This window comes from Crocuta crocuta, unplaced genomic scaffold (genome assembly GCF_008692635.1).
Source record: "Crocuta crocuta isolate KB4526 unplaced genomic scaffold, BGI_CrCroc_1.0 scaffold348, whole genome shotgun sequence".
In the NCBI taxonomy this organism is placed as follows: Eukaryota; Metazoa; Chordata; class Mammalia; order Carnivora; family Hyaenidae; genus Crocuta; species Crocuta crocuta.
Genome location: NW_027529573.1, coordinates 2,880,560 through 2,898,334, shown reverse-complemented (window position 1 = coordinate 2,898,334; position 17,775 = coordinate 2,880,560). Strand labels below are relative to the sequence as shown.

Genomic DNA, 17,775 nt, shown 5'->3' with positions numbered 1-17,775 from the left:
GCCCCGGGCCCCGGGGGAGGAGGCAGAGAGGGCGGGGCCCTCCTCCTCCGCCCCCCCCCCCAACTGCCTAGGGGCTGGACCCGACCGGGCTGCTATAAAAAGGCCGGCATCCCAGCGCTGCCGCAGTGCCGCCCGCCCCGTCTCGGCCTCGGGCTTCCCCCTCAACCGGCGGCCGCACCTGCTCCGGCCATGATGAGCTTCAGCGGCGCGGACGCGCTGCTGGGCGCCCCGTTCTCGCCGCTACATGGAGGCGGCAGCCTGCACTACCCGCTGGCCCGCAAGGGCGGAGCGCGCTCTGCTGCCGGCTCATCCAGCGGCTTCCATTCCTGGGCGCGGACATCCGTGAGCTCTGTATCCGCTTCGCCGGGCCGCTTCCGCGGTGCAGGAGCCACCTCGAGCACCGACTCGCTAGACACGTTGAGCAACGGACAGGAGGGCTGCGTGGTGGCAGCGGCGGCGGCCCGCAGCGAGAAGGAACAGTTGCAGGCTCTCAACGACCGCTTCGCAGGCTACATCGACAAGGTGCGGCAGCTCGAAGCACACAACCGCAGCCTGGAGGGCGAGGCGGCGGCGCTGCGGCAGCAGCAGGCGGGCCGCGCCGCTATGGGCGAGCTGTACGAGCGAGAGGTGCGCGAGATGCGCGGCGCCGTGCTGCGCCTGGGAGCGGCGCGCGGCCAGCTGCGCCTGGAGCAGGAGCACCTGCTGGAAGACATCGCGCACGTGCGCCAGCGCCTAGACGACGAGGCCCGGCAGCGGGAGGAGGCTGAGGCGGCAGCGCGCGCACTCGCGCGCTTTGCGCAGGAGGCTGAGGCGGCACGCGTCGAGCTGCAGAAAAAGGCGCTAGCACTGCAGGAAGAGTGCGGCTACCTGCGGCGTCACCACCAGGAGGAGGTGGGCGAGCTGCTCGGCCAGATCCAGGGCTCCGGCGCCGCGCAGGCGCAGGCGCAGGCCGAGGCGCGCGACGCTCTTAAGTGCGACGTGACGTCGGCGCTGCGCGAAATCCGCGCGCAACTCGAAGGCCACGCGGTGCAGAGCACGCTCCAGTCGGAGGAGTGGTTCCGAGGTTCGTAGGCGCTCAGTGGTGTGGGGGAGGGGGCGCCCCCTGTTGGTCTGGCAGAGTGGAGTCTGTGAAGGTGGCTGGGCTGGAGGGTGTGCTACTCCGCTTCCCTCTGCAAAGTGCATTCCCCTAAGTTAAATGATAGTTTCACCCTGGGTCTCTGGAGATAACCCCTTTCCCTTCCCTTCCCTATAGCTCTGGTTCTCCTTTGGCTGGCGTCCTCCAGGNCACACTGAGGCCCCTTTCCACCAGGTTCCTAACACAGTTCCAAAGCGGTGCCAGCTTCTAGTCCCAGGCACAGGGGACTCTTTGCCCTTCAAAGTAACATGCCTTCCCTACCCAACACTGCCCATCCCCCTCGCCTGTACTCTGCAGGGGACCCCATTCTCCTATCAGGCTCCTCCCCACTGAGGGATCATCACTTCAACCAATGGGTGTGTGAGGCTGAGGTGGCTCTTTAATGTCCTTTCTCCCCTTGAGAAGCTGGGAGCCTCTTAAGTCCGCCCCCTCCTCCCAACTCCATACTGCTCTGAGTCAGCTAAATTGCAGCTGCAGCAGCTCTGAAGCGGTGCCCAGCACCTGCAGGATGACCTTGACCAACACTTGCCTTCTCTGGTTTTCATTTCTTCGGGGGTTAAAAGGGGAGGTGGTTGACCAGTTGAGCCTCTTACTCAGGGGAGCTACATGATCCCTCCTGAAACTCTATGTACAACTTTCACATTTTTCTTGGGAGAGGGTGCATAGGCTCCAGTAATTTTCAAACTGGTCTGTGATCCACAATGGGTAAGAATGCTCACCCACCTTGATGGTTTCTAAGTCTTTGCCAGCACTAGCAGGGAAAGCCAGGAAAGCTGGGACTTAGATGCATAGTTTTTCCCATTACTTTTCCTTTCCTTTGCAGTGGCAGAACCTTCCCCTCCCCCCTTCTCTGCAGCAAGACTCCTCCCAGAGCAAACCTCTCTGCTCTCTTGGGCTTTGCCCTTCACATAGACAAACCATCCCAGGACTTCTGGCCCACCCACCCCAGGACTTCTCCCCACCCCATCCTCCGACTCAGGCCCTGGGTGTTACTATTTTGGGATTCAGGGTATTCACTTTCAGGAGATGTACATTAGTCTCCAGATCCCCACTGATCCTGGGAGATCTTCTGGGAACCTGCAGCCCATTGTTCACGAGGGCCAGGGCGTGGCTGTCATTGGCACAGGGACTCCTGTGCTAGAGAATGCCCCAGGCTCTGCAGTGACCTTGGGTTCTACAGAGCCAAAACCTACAAGGAAGGGGCTATGGCACACAGTGGCTCATAGCACCTTCATACCTCCAAAGGTCACACAGGCTTATTAATTTGTTCAGCCACATGCTTCGAGTGAAGCCCTGGACGGCAAGTTTCACATCTGAACACTAGCACTGCCATTCCTTGCTGGGAAGCTGAACTGGGTATTAGGACCAGAAATGGGGGCTTCTTCTCCTGCCCTGTAGGTTTTCAGATCCTGAATTGGGAGAGAGTCTAATCTTTGGAACCAGTTAGACACTAGAGTTTTTGTTTTGTTTTAATTTTTTATGTCTTTATTTTGAGAGACAGACAGAGAGCAAGTGGGGGAGGGGTAGAGAGAGAGAGGTAGACACAGAATGTGAAGCAGACTCCAGGCTCTGAGGTGTCAGCACAGAGCCCGACATGGGGCTCGAACCCACAGACTGTGAGATCGTGACCTGAGCCCAAGTTAGACACTTAACTGACTGAGCCACGAAGGTGCCCCTAGATACTAGATTTGAATCCCAGCTCTACTGCTTACTAGCTAGGTGACCTCAGATAGTAGTAATCTGCCTGTCACAAAGGATAGGGTGGATTAAGAATCCAAGATGGCACCAGGCACTCAGTAGGTCCTCAACCCATGTGTGTCACCTTTTGGGTCTGGGCAGTAGCATCCAAATCCAGGTGTGTCTAACTCTGTGCCCTGTCCCCTTCTCCCCCAGTGAGGCTGGACCGACTATCAGAGGCAGCCAAGGTGAACACAGATGCCATGCGCTCAGCACAGGAGGAGATAACTGAGTATCGGCGCCAGCTACAGGCCAGGACCACAGAGCTGGAGGCACTCAAAGGTACCAAGGACTCACTAGAGAGGCAACGCACTGAGCTGGAGGACCGTCATCAGGCTGACATCGCATCCTACCAGGTGGGCAGGGATGGGGCAGAGAGCCAGACTACCTTACCTGGTTGGGTTATCCTGGACAAGTCACTGCCCCTCTCTCAGCGGGGTTTTGGTGGTGAAGACCATGGGCCTTGGAGTCAGTCAGACATACAAGGGGTACCAGTATGTCTTTCTAGCTGAGTGGCCCCAGGAAAGTTATCTGCCTTTCTGAATCTGAATTCCTTCAATGCAATGAAAAAAAAAATGTCCGCTTTGCAGAGCAAAGTGAAGGTTAAAGAGATGGGCAAACTTTTCATGAGATACGTGTGAGCCTGTTCAGCAAGGTCTTAGTCACGGTGGGCATTTGGTAAACAATAACCAGTGTCTGAGAGTGACGGAAGGCCTGGGAAAGCCTTGGCAGATTCCTTGCATTAAAGACACCTGGGAAAAAAAAAAACTTTATTATGCAAGTAATATGTGGTGATTGTGGATAAATTAGAAAATGGAAAAAGCAGAAAGGAGGCAATAAAAATCAACCATAATGTTACACTTTAAGCAGTGGCTCAGTGAGTCTGGGGACAGGGAAGAAGTTTCCACTGGTATTTAATGTGCTTCTGTGTGTTGCTTCAGTCATCAGCCGTGGGTGCTGCCTCAGCCCTTGCTATCTGGCAGGCACTAGGGAGCATTGGGAGCCAAAGCAGACAAGGCTGTGTTCCTGCTGAGCGTTTTCTAAGCTTAAGAGATCTGTAGAACATCACCCATCATCCCTGGTGTGTTTCATTCCAGACCACTCCCCAGGTTGAGACTGTATACATACTCAGCAGGATTTTTCCTCCAGCTGGTTTCCATGTCCATGAATGAGGCTGACACAGCTTTGACAGCATGGCCCCAGTGAGCATGGCTAGACTGAACCGCTTTGGGTTTGCACAGTCTGCCCCAGCCTCTCTGGTGCTGAAGGCCAGGCACTGGCTGGTACATGACATTTGTGTGTGACCTCTTCTCCCCAGGAAGCCATCCAGCAGCTGGACACCGAGCTGAGGAACACCAAGTGGGAGATGGCAGCCCAGCTCCGAGAGTACCAGGACCTGCTCAATGTCAAGATGGCTCTGGATATTGAGATTGCCGCTTACAGGTGAGGTGGGCCAGGGGCCTTTGGGATATTGGAGAGCCCTTATGTTCTTATGAGAAACGAAGCACTGAGTTTCAAGTTCCCAGCAAGTTGCCTGTCTTAGAGAACAAAAAAAAAATTGTATTATGGTAAAATGTATATAACATAAAATTTGCTATTACCATTTTTAAGTATACAGTTCATTGGCATTAAGTACACTTACATTGTTATGCAACCGTCCCCACCATCTACCTTTAGAACTTTTTTCATCTTCCCAAACCACTTATTCCCTGTGCTCAATAACCAATAACTCCCTACTGCCCTTTTCTTCCTTCCTCTGGCCCTGGAAACCATCATTCTAATTTCTGAGAGACAGAAGTCTTGAGAGTGGCTTATTTTCATTCTTTTTATTTTTTTTTATTTTTTTTATTTCTAGGAGAGAGAGAGACAGCGTGAGCAGGGGAGGGTCAGTGAGAGAGGGATATACAGACTCTGAAATAGACTCCAGGCTCTGAGCTGGCAGTCAGCACAGAGCCTGACGCGGGGCTCGAACCCACCAACCGCGAGATCATGACCTAAGTGAAAGTCGGACGCTTAACCGACTAAGCCACCCAGGCGCCCCTCATTCTGACAGTGACTTAGAGGATTAATGTTCTTCACCCCTCCCCAAATCCAGCTGACTAGAGAGGCCTGCTTTGGAGGGAAAGGAGATACTTCAGTTGTCAGGGGCCTTTACAACTCTCTTGGTGTTTTTTTTGTTTGTTTGTTTGTTTTGTTTTGTTTTTTTAGCTCCCTGAGCTTTGATTTTTTGGGGAAATAAAATGGGGATGATAATAACAGTACTCCTGTTTGGTTGTCGGGAGGGGATGCTAATCGAGTTCCTGAGTGGATCTGAGTACCGCTGGGCTGCCACAGAGCGAGCCCTCAGTAAATGGTAGCCAGGAGAAGGCTATGAGATCTCCCAATTTAGCAATCTCATGCCATGAAGACCTGTCCCGGTGCTGGCTGGTGACCCCTTACTTCCCACTGCTTGGGTCTGGTCTGTAATGTTGGTGCTCAGAGTGTGGTTCATGCACCAGCACAATTGGCATCTTCCACAAGCATGTTAGAAAGTCATACTTTCAGGCTCCACCCCAGAGCTACTGAATCAGAATTTGCATTTTAACTAGATCGCTGGGGGATGTGTATGTTGTTAAATTTGCAAAGCACTGGTCTCTAGGAGTATCCCCTATACCTACTGTGAGGCAGGTACTGCCAGGTCCTGTTTATTCATTATCTCATTGAAACAACCATCTGAGGTAGGAACTCTTAATGGCTCTCTTTTTGCCAGTGAAGAAACTTGAGGCTTAAAGGGTTTGAGTGGCTTGGCTGAGGTCATGTATCTACTGAGTAGGAAAGAGTAGAAACTGCTTTCCCCTCCCTATTCCTAAAACTCAAAGGATGAGAATATAAGGTGAAAAGAGACCCTTGAAATTCCAATGGGAATATTCTGAGACCTCTTAATCCTAAATTTATAAATGTGGAATTGTTTGCTCAGGCTCCCACCTTCCTCTTGAATGTTTTAGTTGAGGGATAATTAATGTAATTTTTGTTAATGCAGGTGCTCTCTCTTGAGGACCATTTTTTATATGTGTTGGGGGAGGTTGTTTTCTAAGTTGAAGCTTTAGCTGCATAAAACAAGAGCAGTGCCATTGGGATGCAGATTCTGGGTAGATCCTGGGATGATTTGTTAAATGACTTTCTCCGATCTCAAAGTGCCCACTATTCACATTCCTTCCTCCACCAAAGTCCATACCATTGGATTCTATGGGCCTTCAGAGTAACTCAAGAAGACCCCCCAGTTCATCAATCTTTTCTGAGTTAATAAAAATAATGTGTTCCATTATTCTGCAGAAAACTCCTGGAGGGCGAAGAGTGTCGGATTGGCTTTGGCCCCAGTCCTTTCTCCCTTCCAGAAGCACTCCCCAAAATCCCCTCCACATCCACTCACATAAAGGTCAAAAGTGAGGAGATCAAGGTGGTAGAAAAGTCAGAGAAGGAAACCGTGATTTTGGAGGAACAGACAGAGGAAATCCAAGTGACTGAAGAAGTGACTGAAGAAGAAGAGAAAGAGGCCAAAGAGGAGACAGGCAAGGAGGAGGAAGCAGAAGGAGGAGAAGAAGAAACAAAATCTCCCTCAGCAGAAGAGGCTGCATCTCCAGAGAAGGAAGAGGCCAAGTCACCAGTTGGAGCCAAGTCCCCGGTGAAGGAAGAAGCTAAGTCCCCAGTCGAGGCCAAGTCCCCAGAGAAGGAAGAGGCTAAGTCACCAGAAAAGGCTAAGTCCCCCATGAAAGAAGAAGCAAAATCACCAGCTGAGGCCAAGTCCCCCGTGAAGGAAGAGGCCAAGTCTCCAGCTGAGGTGAAATCTCCCGAGAAAGCTAAATCCCCTGTGAAAGAAGAAGCAAAATCACCAACTGAGGTGAAGTCCCCAGAGAAGACCAAGTCCCCAGTGAAGGAAGAAGCAAAGTCCCCAGAGAAGGCCAAGTCCCCTGTGAAGGCAGAGGCCAAATCCCCAGAGAAGGCCAAGTCCCCTGTGAAGGAAGAGGCCAAGTCCCCAGAGAAGGCCAAGTCCCCTGTGAAGGAAGAGGCCAAGTCCCCCGAGAAGGCCAAGTCCCCTGTGAAGGAAGAGGCCAAGTCCCCAGAGAAGGCCAAGTCCCCAGTGAAGGAAGAGGCCAAGTCCCCCGAGAAGGCCAAGTCCCCTGTGAAGGAAGAGGCCAAGTCCCCAGAGAAGGCCAAGTCCCCTGTGAAGGAAGAGGCCAAGTCCCCAGAGAAGGCCAAGTCCCCAGTGAAGGAAGAGGCCAAGTCCCCCGAGAAGGCCAAGTCCCCTGTGAAGGAAGAGGCCAAGTCCCCAGAGAAGGCCAAGTCCCCTGTGAAGGAAGAGGCCAAGTCCCCCGAGAAGGCCAAATCCCCTGTGAAGGAAGAGGCCAAATCCCCAGAGAAGGCCAAATCCCCTGTGAAGGAAGAGGCCAAGTCCCCAGAGAAGGCCAAGTCCCCCGAGAAGGCCAAGTCCCCAGTGAAGGAAGAGGCCAAGTCCCCAGAGAAGGCCAAGTCCCCAGAGAAGGCCAAGTCCCCAGTGAAGGAAGAGGCCAAGTCCCCTGAGAAAGCTAAGACTCTTGATGTGAAGTCTCCAGAAGCCAAGACCCCAGCAAAGGAGGAAGTAAGGTCCCCTGCAGATATCAAATCTCCTGAAAAGGCAAAAAGCCCTATCAAGGAGGAGGTCAAGTCCCCAGAGAAGGTGAAATCTCCTGTGAAGGAGGAGACCAAGGCTCCTGAGAAAGAGATCACAAAGAAGGAAGAGGCAAAGTCCCCTGTGAAGGAGGAAGAGAAACCCCAGGAAGTGAAGGTCAAAGAGGCCCCAAAGAAGGTAGAGGAAGAGAAAGCTCCAGCCACACCAAAACCTGAGGAGAAGAAGGACAGCAAGAAAGACGAGGTGCCTAAGGTCCAGGAGAAGAAGGAATCTGCTGTGGAGAAGCCCAAAGAATCCAAGGTTGAAGCCAAGAAAGAGGCTGAAGATAAGAAAAAAGCAGTGACCCCAGAAAAGGAGGCTCCTGCCAAAGTCAAGGAGGAGGCCAAGCCCAAAGAGAAGGCTGAGGTGGCCAAGAAGGAGCCAGATGATGCCAAAGCCAAAGAACCCAGCAAAGCAGCAAAGAAGGAGCCAGAAAAGCCAAAAAAGGAAGCGACACCAGCAGCACCTGAGAAAAAAGATGTCAAGGAGGAGAAGACCACAGAGGCCAAGAAGCCTGAGGAGAAACCCAAAGAGGATCCCAGCAAGGAGGCCCCCACACCTGGCAAAGCCAAGACAGAAAAGGCTGAGAAATCCTCTAGCACAGACCAGAAAGACAGCAGGCCTCCAGAGAAGGCTACAGAAGACAAGGCCTCCAAGGGGGAGAAATAAGGCAGGGAGAAAGGACTATCCAGAACAGCCAAAGAAACTCAGGAGGGTCCAGGAGCTCAAGGATTGACATAACAGATTTTCATTTTTTCTCCCTTTTCTTTATATAAGAAACTCTGCTTAGACGATGGGGCCCTCCTTCACCAAACAGAAATTTCTGTTAGCAATATGTTAGCAAGAAAGGGTATTCCTGACCCCAACACCACACCCTAACAACCCCCAGGCGATGGACAATTATGTTATGATAGCTTATGTAGCTGAATGTGATATATGCCGAATGCCACATGTAAACACTTGAGTATAAAAACTGACCCCTTCCTTTCCAAATAAGTGCATTTATTTCCTGTATGTGCAACTGACAGGTGACCGCAATAATGAATGAGCAGTTAGAAACACATAATGCTTGAGATGTCTTAACTTATTCCTGAATGCCTTCTGTTTTCCAAAGGAGTGGCCGAGCCCTTGCCCAGAGCTCTCTAGCCTGGAAGAGCTGGAGCAGGTGGGGCTGTGCTCTGGCCACTGAATTATGCCAGGGCGCACTTTTCCACTGGAGTTCACTTTCAATTGCTTCTGTGCAATAAAACCAAGTGCTTATAAAATGAAAACGTTTCTACTGTTGTCTGTTCTCTTTCCCCAGGCAGGTTGGGGTGGGGGGAAGGAGATAGGGCCAGGGGAAGTCTAGATGTCACACTCAAGACAGAAGACTAAGCGTCAGAGGTCTCATGCAGGTATGGGACCTGTTAATGTGGCCTCTCTTGAGGTGTTTCTTGTACACAAACCATGTGCCAGGCAATGTGCTTTATTTTTATGATCGTGTAGATAAGTGGTCCTGTGTATGGTTTCATGGGGTGGTCCATGGATCACCTATATCAGTATCATCTGGGGGCCATGTAAAAATGCAGATTCTGGATGGCTCAGTTGGTTGGGCATCTGACTCTCGATTTTGGCTCAGGTAATGATCCAGGGTCATGGGATCAAGCCCCATGTCAGGCTCTCCCTCTGACCCTCTCACCCTATTTGCATGCCCGCTCTCTAAAATTTAAAAACAACAAAAAAAGTATGGGGCACCTGGGTGGCTCAGTCTGTTGAATGTCCGACTTCAGTGCAGGTCATGATCTCACAGTTCGTGAGTTCGAGCCCCACGTTAGGCTCTGTGCTGACAGCTCAGAGCCTGGAGCATCCTTCGGATTCTGTGTCTCCCTCTCTCTCTAACTCTACTGCGCTCACACTGTCTCTCTCAAAAAATAAAGATTAAAAATGTAAAAAAAAAAAAAAAAAAAGATTCCCTGATTCCAATGTAGACCACTGAATCAAAATCTGAGGGTAGGCCTGGGAAAGTACATACTTTACCAACTCCCACTTGATTCTGATGCACACTGACACCTGAGAATAGGTGGGGTCCTTTGAATATTAGTCTATTTATAGAGCTCTATGTCCTCTTTTGTAAGGAGGGATGAGCCTTCTGAATAAGGGGCCATATGCTACCAATTCACCTGTAGTGAAGACTAGTCACCACGATAGGAAACAATCTGTCAGTAGTCCCTTAATTGGACTCCAGCATACTTCTCCAGACACGATTTTGAAAGCTGTGTTGTTCTGGTGGACTTCTGTGGGGTCTTTACTGTAAAATCCTTGGGTGTTTTCCAACTTTAGCACTGTCATGACACCTTGTGTTTGCTTTTAGCACCTCCCCTGGGAATTACTTCTTTACATGCCCCAACCAGGTGGTTCTCAGAGCCACCATGTTTTCTAATTGTTCTACACCACTGGTCACTGGTGATTGGCCCAAGAATGGCCACCTGACTCCAGCTGAGCCAGTGAGAGTCCTTTCCTGGGATTTCAAACTTGAGACCCAAACTTGAGATTGGCTGGCAGTTTTCTTATTGTGGAAGGTGGGAATATATGGGAATCAGTAGCGATGGGCTACCGTTTTTCCAGCCTTGTGGAAAAGTTAGTCTGTGAGAAAGGGAGAGATAGATGGACAGAGACAAAATACCTAGAGAGTCATTATGGATTTCAGGTCCTTGATTCTGATGTTCTTTTCCATGGCTTGTTGGCTATTTTTTGAGCCAATAAAATTTTGCCAAAGTTCATTTAGGATACTTTAGGATTCATATGCAACCAGAAGAGTTCTGAATAATGTAGTGACTGAAGGGGGCTGGTCACTGTGCTAGAAAACAAATGGTGGTCTCTCAGGAAATGAGCAAGTAACTCCTCAAAGTTCTGCCCAAGGTCCACTCATCAGCCCAAGGCCCACATCTCACTTTTGGCAACCATTTTCATCTGTCACAGGTCTTAATTTTTATTTTTTAAATTTATGTTTTTAAATTTTTTTTAATGTTTTATTTATTTCTGAGAGAGAGAGACAGTGTGAGCAGGGGAGGGTCAGAGAGAGAGGGAGACACAGAATCTGAAGCAGGCTCCAGGCTCCAAGCTGTCAGCACAGAGTCCGACATGGGGCTGGAACCCACGAACTGCGAGATCATGACCTGAGCTGAAGTTGGATGCTTAACTGACTGAGCCATCCAGGCGCCCCTAAGTTTATATATTTAAAAAAAAATTATTTTTAAGTGATCTCCACACCCAGCTTGGGGCTCAAACTCACAACCCCAAGATCAAAAGGTGCACACTTCACCAACTGAGCACAGGAGCCACATAGGTCTGGAGTTTTAAAACAAAGAGTATCAAGGCAGCATAGGGTGGTCACATTTAAACAAAAGGTCTTTAAATGTCACTTTAGAAACAGTTTTGATTGGCTCTTCAAGTTATCAAACACATCCAAGGATTCTGTGAAACTGGAGTATTAATTTTCTGAGCAGTTCTGTCCTAGGGAAATCAGGCCCTGGCGTATAGCTACACTAAATATCAAGGGGGATTTAGGACCTAGGAAATCCCCATGTGTCTTGTCTGAAAAAAAGTCACATTTGGCTGGGTTTCCCAAATTGCTTATAATGATAACTACCATTGGTTGAAGTAATCATATTTTGCATTTTCCCATCCACATGGGAGTTTTTCAAGGTAGCTATTCTGTTGCCTATTGTATAATGCTGAGAAAACAGGTGAAGTGAGGTGCCCAGTCATACAGCTAGTAAGTGATAAAGCCAGGATTTAAACCTAGAACTCCAGAGTCTGTATGTTTTCTGTAGTACCATGCCGCAGAATCCTGAACAAGTTGCTGTGGTGTATCATTGGCTTAATTTTAGTCATCAGAGGACTGCTATGTAGGGTGACAAGTGTCCTAATTTGTCTGGGATGGATAAGTTTCCCAGGATATAGGGCTTTCAGTGCTTCAAACTAGGAAAGTCCTGGACAAATGAGGATGAACTGAAGGACAAGAGCTGTGCGGCCTGTATCCAGTTTGGAGTGAGTCTGGGGGAAGCGGGGGAGTTCCCAGAAAAAAATTAAACTGATAAATTGCTTGACATGATCCATCATGTATAAAATTGAAAGCCTTTTACTGAACTATTGCAGAGTGTGGGAAGATTTAGTCAATTCAAGGAAAATAAAACAAATAATAAAATAAGTACAAGACAAAAATCATGTATAAGAGGAAGTATAATACTGATAGTCAATCCAACAGGTAACAATATTTACATAAAGGTAACAAAAGCAATGAATGTGGATTACATCCAAAGGTGAGATAAATATAAGGGAAAGATGGAGAAAGGGAAACTGGAGTGTGTAATTGATCAAAAACACTCATCTCTCATACCAGTCTGGAGAAACTGCTTAAAACTGATAAATCAAAGGCCTGAGAAGCCATCAGACTAGAAGAGACTGAGGAGACGTAATACCTTAATGCCGTGTGGTACCCTGCATTGGATCCTGGAACATTAAAGGAAAAAGCAATGAATTCCAAATGCAGTTTGTCATTCAGTTAAGAGCAATGTACCAATATTAATCTCTTTGTTTTGACAAATGTTCCATGATCACACAGAGATGACTGTCACAAGAAACCAGCTCCTAAGGGTATTCAGGAACTCACTGTGCTGTCTTTGCAACCTTTCAGTAAATTTAAAATTACTTAAAAATAAAGTTAAAAAAAAAAAAAGATGTATCAAGAAGTTGCACAGGGCTAAAAACACAAAGTAAAATATCAGATACCAGAACCTTAGACATGGAATTGAAGATAAAGCAGATGAGGGTCAGGAAGAGGAGACAAAGACCTCTCTGTGTCACTATAAGCAGATCATAACCAGTCAAAGCCAACAGGGACCAAAACAGCTTCTAGCCCAATCTCCTTATCCTAAGATGAGGCCAGAGGGGCAGGAGCCTGCCTGAGGCCAAGTTTGTAGCAGAGATTTGTTTTCCTAATTGTTCTATAGAGAAAATATGAATTACCTGGCTATCAATTTTCTACGGTCTAATTTTTTTAAAAATTGCCCTCAGTGACCCTCATTTAGAAAACGTATACTTACTCAGTTTTGAAATTGCAGGGAAGACATGATTGGCATTAGAGATACAAGGGCTCTTACAAATCACTGACTCAGCTGATGTCCACAGGAGACAAGGGGCTTGTCTAGATTAGAACCCAGGTCATCAGCTTTGGTCCACCATCATGGTCACCACTTACTGAGCACTTTCCAAGTACTGGGTGCTGGGCTATACATTTTATATCCACAGTCTAACAGCAGCCCAAAGAAGTGAGCAATATTGAGCCTGCATTTCTCAGTCAAGTAAACTGAGGCTCAGAGAAGTGACTTTGCCCCAAATTCCAGAGCCAGGAAGAGGTGGGGGCTGGATTTAAATTTGAGCCTGTCTGACCACACAGCCCAAGCTGTTCCTTATTTTGCCATTCTGTCTCCTGACCTATTACATGACCACCCTAAACCAGATGCTGTAGGTATTCAGAATACCAAAAGCCATAGCCTTGCTTGGTGGTATCATTCTCATGGTGGTCCCAAGTGGCACAGGCAGGGCAGAAGGATCTGACCCGGTTGTTCCTCTTCTTTTGCCCTAAGTGGATGTGCTCCCAACGCTATAGGTAGGATTAGTTGGCCAGATATCAACTAGGACTAACTTTAATCATTGCCAAACAAAATAATTCTCCTTCTGGGAGGATAACAAAGCTTAGGAAAAACCAAGGGACTCAAACCAAGGAAAAACTCGAAGGCCTGGGGGACACAAAAGATACATGGAATGAAGCTGATTGCTTTAGGATGTGCCCTTCCTGCTGGCTATTTGTCAGCTCAGCAAACATAGCTGGATTGATGATAAAAACATCCTTCATTTTTTTTTCCCGGGGGAATTGTTTCAGCAGGGCTCAGTTACATTCTGTCTGTGATAATAAACAACTACATCTCAATGGCTTAACTCAAAGAAAGCCTCTTTCTGACTCATGCTACACATCCAGTGTGGGTCAGCAGGGGTCTCTGTTCATAGTGGTCACTCACTCAAGAACCAAGCTAATAGATGACCAGTGTAGACCCAGGCTTTCCAAGTTCACTGAGGGAGGAAAGAAAGAATGTGGCAAACCATGCACAGGCTCTTAAAAGTCCCGCTTGAAAGTGATACAGGTTTCTTCTGGCAACATTTCACTGGCCCAAGTAATTCACACAGTTGTATCTAACATCAGAGGAGATAGGCAGAGCAGTGCTACTAAGTGCTAGAGGGATAAGGAGGAAAGCTTTTTTAGGGGCAGTACTGATAATTCATAGCAATGTTCCAGAGAATTCTGNAAAAAAAAAAAAAAAAAAAGATTCCCTGATTCCAATGTAGACCACTGAATCAAAATCTGAGGGTAGGCCTGGGAAAGTACATACTTTACCAACTCCCACTTGATTCTGATGCACACTGACACCTGAGAATAGGTGGGGTCCTTTGAATATTAGTCTATTTATAGAGCTCTATGTCCTCTTTTGTAAGGAGGGATGAGCCTTCTGAATAAGGGGCCATATGCTACCAATTCACCTGTAGTGAAGACTAGTCACCACGATAGGAAACAATCTGTCAGTAGTCCCTTAATTGGACTCCAGCATACTTCTCCAGACACGATTTTGAAAGCTGTGTTGTTCTGGTGGACTTCTGTGGGGTCTTTACTGTAAAATCCTTGGGTGTTTTCCAACTTTAGCACTGTCATGACACCTTGTGTTTGCTTTTAGCACCTCCCCTGGGAATTACTTCTTTACATGCCCCAACCAGGTGGTTCTCAGAGCCACCATGTTTTCTAATTGTTCTACACCACTGGTCACTGGTGATTGGCCCAAGAATGGCCACCTGACTCCAGCTGAGCCAGTGAGAGTCCTTTCCTGGGATTTCAAACTTGAGACCCAAACTTGAGATTGGCTGGCAGTTTTCTTATTGTGGAAGGTGGGAATATATGGGAATCAGTAGCGATGGGCTACCGTTTTTCCAGCCTTGTGGAAAAGTTAGTCTGTGAGAAAGGGAGAGATAGATGGACAGAGACAAAATACCTAGAGAGTCATTATGGATTTCAGGTCCTTGATTCTGATGTTCTTTTCCATGGCTTGTTGGCTATTTTTTGAGCCAATAAAATTTTGCCAAAGTTCATTTAGGATACTTTAGGATTCATATGCAACCAGAAGAGTTCTGAATAATGTAGTGACTGAAGGGGGCTGGTCACTGTGCTAGAAAACAAATGGTGGTCTCTCAGGAAATGAGCAAGTAACTCCTCAAAGTTCTGCCCAAGGTCCACTCATCAGCCCAAGGCCCACATCTCACTTTTGGCAACCATTTTCATCTGTCACAGGTCTTAATTTTTATTTTTTAAATTTATGTTTTTAAATTTTTTTTAATGTTTTATTTATTTCTGAGAGAGAGAGACAGTGTGAGCAGGGGAGGGTCAGAGAGAGAGGGAGACACAGAATCTGAAGCAGGCTCCAGGCTCCAAGCTGTCAGCACAGAGTCCGACATGGGGCTGGAACCCACGAACTGCGAGATCATGACCTGAGCTGAAGTTGGATGCTTAACTGACTGAGCCATCCAGGCGCCCCTAAGTTTATATATTTAAAAAAAAATTATTTTTAAGTGATCTCCACACCCAGCTTGGGGCTCAAACTCACAACCCCAAGATCAAAAGGTGCACACTTCACCAACTGAGCACAGGAGCCACATAGGTCTGGAGTTTTAAAACAAAGAGTATCAAGGCAGCATAGGGTGGTCACATTTAAACAAAAGGTCTTTAAATGTCACTTTAGAAACAGTTTTGATTGGCTCTTCAAGTTATCAAACACATCCAAGGATTCTGTGAAACTGGAGTATTAATTTTCTGAGCAGTTCTGTCCTAGGGAAATCAGGCCCTGGCGTATAGCTACACTAAATATCAAGGGGGATTTAGGACCTAGGAAATCCCCATGTGTCTTGTCTGAAAAAAAGTCACATTTGGCTGGGTTTCCCAAATTGCTTATAATGATAACTACCATTGGTTGAAGTAATCATATTTTGCATTTTCCCATCCACATGGGAGTTTTTCAAGGTAGCTATTCTGTTGCCTATTGTATAATGCTGAGAAAACAGGTGAAGTGAGGTGCCCAGTCATACAGCTAGTAAGTGATAAAGCCAGGATTTAAACCTAGAACTCCAGAGTCTGTATGTTTTCTGTAGTACCATGCCGCAGAATCCTGAACAAGTTGCTGTGGTGTATCATTGGCTTAATTTTAGTCATCAGAGGACTGCTATGTAGGGTGACAAGTGTCCTAATTTGTCTGGGATGGATAAGTTTCCCAGGATATAGGGCTTTCAGTGCTTCAAACTAGGAAAGTCCTGGACAAATGAGGATGAACTGAAGGACAAGAGCTGTGCGGCCTGTATCCAGTTTGGAGTGAGTCTGGGGGAAGCGGGGGAGTTCCCAGAAAAAAATTAAACTGATAAATTGCTTGACATGATCCATCATGTATAAAATTGAAAGCCTTTTACTGAACTATTGCAGAGTGTGGGAAGATTTAGTCAATTCAAGGAAAATAAAACAAATAATAAAATAAGTACAAGACAAAAATCATGTATAAGAGGAAGTATAATACTGATAGTCAATCCAACAGGTAACAATATTTACATAAAGGTAACAAAAGCAATGAATGTGGATTACATCCAAAGGTGAGATAAATATAAGGGAAAGATGGAGAAAGGGAAACTGGAGTGTGTAATTGATCAAAAACACTCATCTCTCATACCAGTCTGGAGAAACTGCTTAAAACTGATAAATCAAAGGCCTGAGAAGCCATCAGACTAGAAGAGACTGAGGAGACGTAATACCTTAATGCCGTGTGGTACCCTGCATTGGATCCTGGAACATTAAAGGAAAAAGCAATGAATTCCAAATGCAGTTTGTCATTCAGTTAAGAGCAATGTACCAATATTAATCTCTTTGTTTTGACAAATGTTCCATGATCACACAGAGATGACTGTCACAAGAAACCAGCTCCTAAGGGTATTCAGGAACTCACTGTGCTGTCTTTGCAACCTTTCAGTAAATTTAAAATTACTTAAAAATAAAGTTAAAAAAAAAAAAAGATGTATCAAGAAGTTGCACAGGGCTAAAAACACAAAGTAAAATATCAGATACCAGAACCTTAGACATGGAATTGAAGATAAAGCAGATGAGGGTCAGGAAGAGGAGACAAAGACCTCTCTGTGTCACTATAAGCAGATCATAACCAGTCAAAGCCAACAGGGACCAAAACAGCTTCTAGCCCAATCTCCTTATCCTAAGATGAGGCCAGAGGGGCAGGAGCCTGCCTGAGGCCAAGTTTGTAGCAGAGATTTGTTTTCCTAATTGTTCTATAGAGAAAATATGAATTACCTGGCTATCAATTTTCTACGGTCTAATTTTTTTAAAAATTGCCCTCAGTGACCCTCATTTAGAAAACGTATACTTACTCAGTTTTGAAATTGCAGGGAAGACATGATTGGCATTAGAGATACAAGGGCTCTTACAAATCACTGACTCAGCTGATGTCCACAGGAGACAAGGGGCTTGTCTAGATTAGAACCCAGGTCATCAGCTTTGGTCCACCATCATGGTCACCACTTACTGAGCACTTTCCAAGTACTGGGTGCTGGGCTATACATTTTATATCCACAGTCTAACAGCAGCCCAAAGAAGTGAGCAATATTGAGCCTGCATTTCTCAGTCAAGTAAACTGAGGCTCAGAGAAGTGACTTTGCCCCAAATTCCAGAGCCAGGAAGAGGTGGGGGCTGGATTTAAATTTGAGCCTGTCTGACCACACAGCCCAAGCTGTTCCTTATTTTGCCATTCTGTCTCCTGACCTATTACATGACCACCCTAAACCAGATGCTGTAGGTATTCAGAATACCAAAAGCCATAGCCTTGCTTGGTGGTATCATTCTCATGGTGGTCCCAAGTGGCACAGGCAGGGCAGAAGGATCTGACCCGGTTGTTCCTCTTCTTTTGCCCTAAGTGGATGTGCTCCCAACGCTATAGGTAGGATTAGTTGGCCAGATATCAACTAGGACTAACTTTAATCATTGCCAAACAAAATAATTCTCCTTCTGGGAGGATAACAAAGCTTAGGAAAAACCAAGGGACTCAAACCAAGGAAAAACTCGAAGGCCTGGGGGACACAAAAGATACAT

At 47.1% G+C, this 17,775-nt stretch overlaps 1 protein-coding gene across 1 annotated transcript; it reads left to right on the top strand.

Annotated features, from left to right (window-relative positions):
* The first annotated feature begins 189 nt into the window (after positions 1 to 189).
* Positions 190 to 8,827, top strand: NEFH (neurofilament heavy chain). Its single transcript, XM_077761639.1, has 4 exons — positions 190 to 1,063; positions 3,029 to 3,228; positions 4,191 to 4,315; positions 6,185 to 8,827. Exons 1-4 carry the CDS (start codon positions 190 to 192, stop codon positions 8,223 to 8,225), a joined length of 3,240 nt encoding a protein of 1,079 aa, XP_077617765.1. The 3' UTR covers positions 8,226 to 8,827.
* Positions 8,828 to 17,775: the final 8,948 nt, after the last annotated feature.

Excerpts from the sequence above, each read along its gene's own strand:
- NEFH (XM_077761639.1), top strand. The coding sequence starts at position 190 with ATGATGAGCTTCAGCGGCGCGGACGCGCTGCTGGGCGCCCCGTTCTCG. Across the intron at positions 1,064-3,028 it reads GTCGGAGGAGTGGTTCCGAG|TGAGGCTGGACCGACTATCA; the intron begins GTTCGTAGGCGC and ends CTTCTCCCCCAG. Across the intron at positions 3,229-4,190 it reads CTGACATCGCATCCTACCAG|GAAGCCATCCAGCAGCTGGA; the intron begins GTGGGCAGGGAT and ends TCTTCTCCCCAG.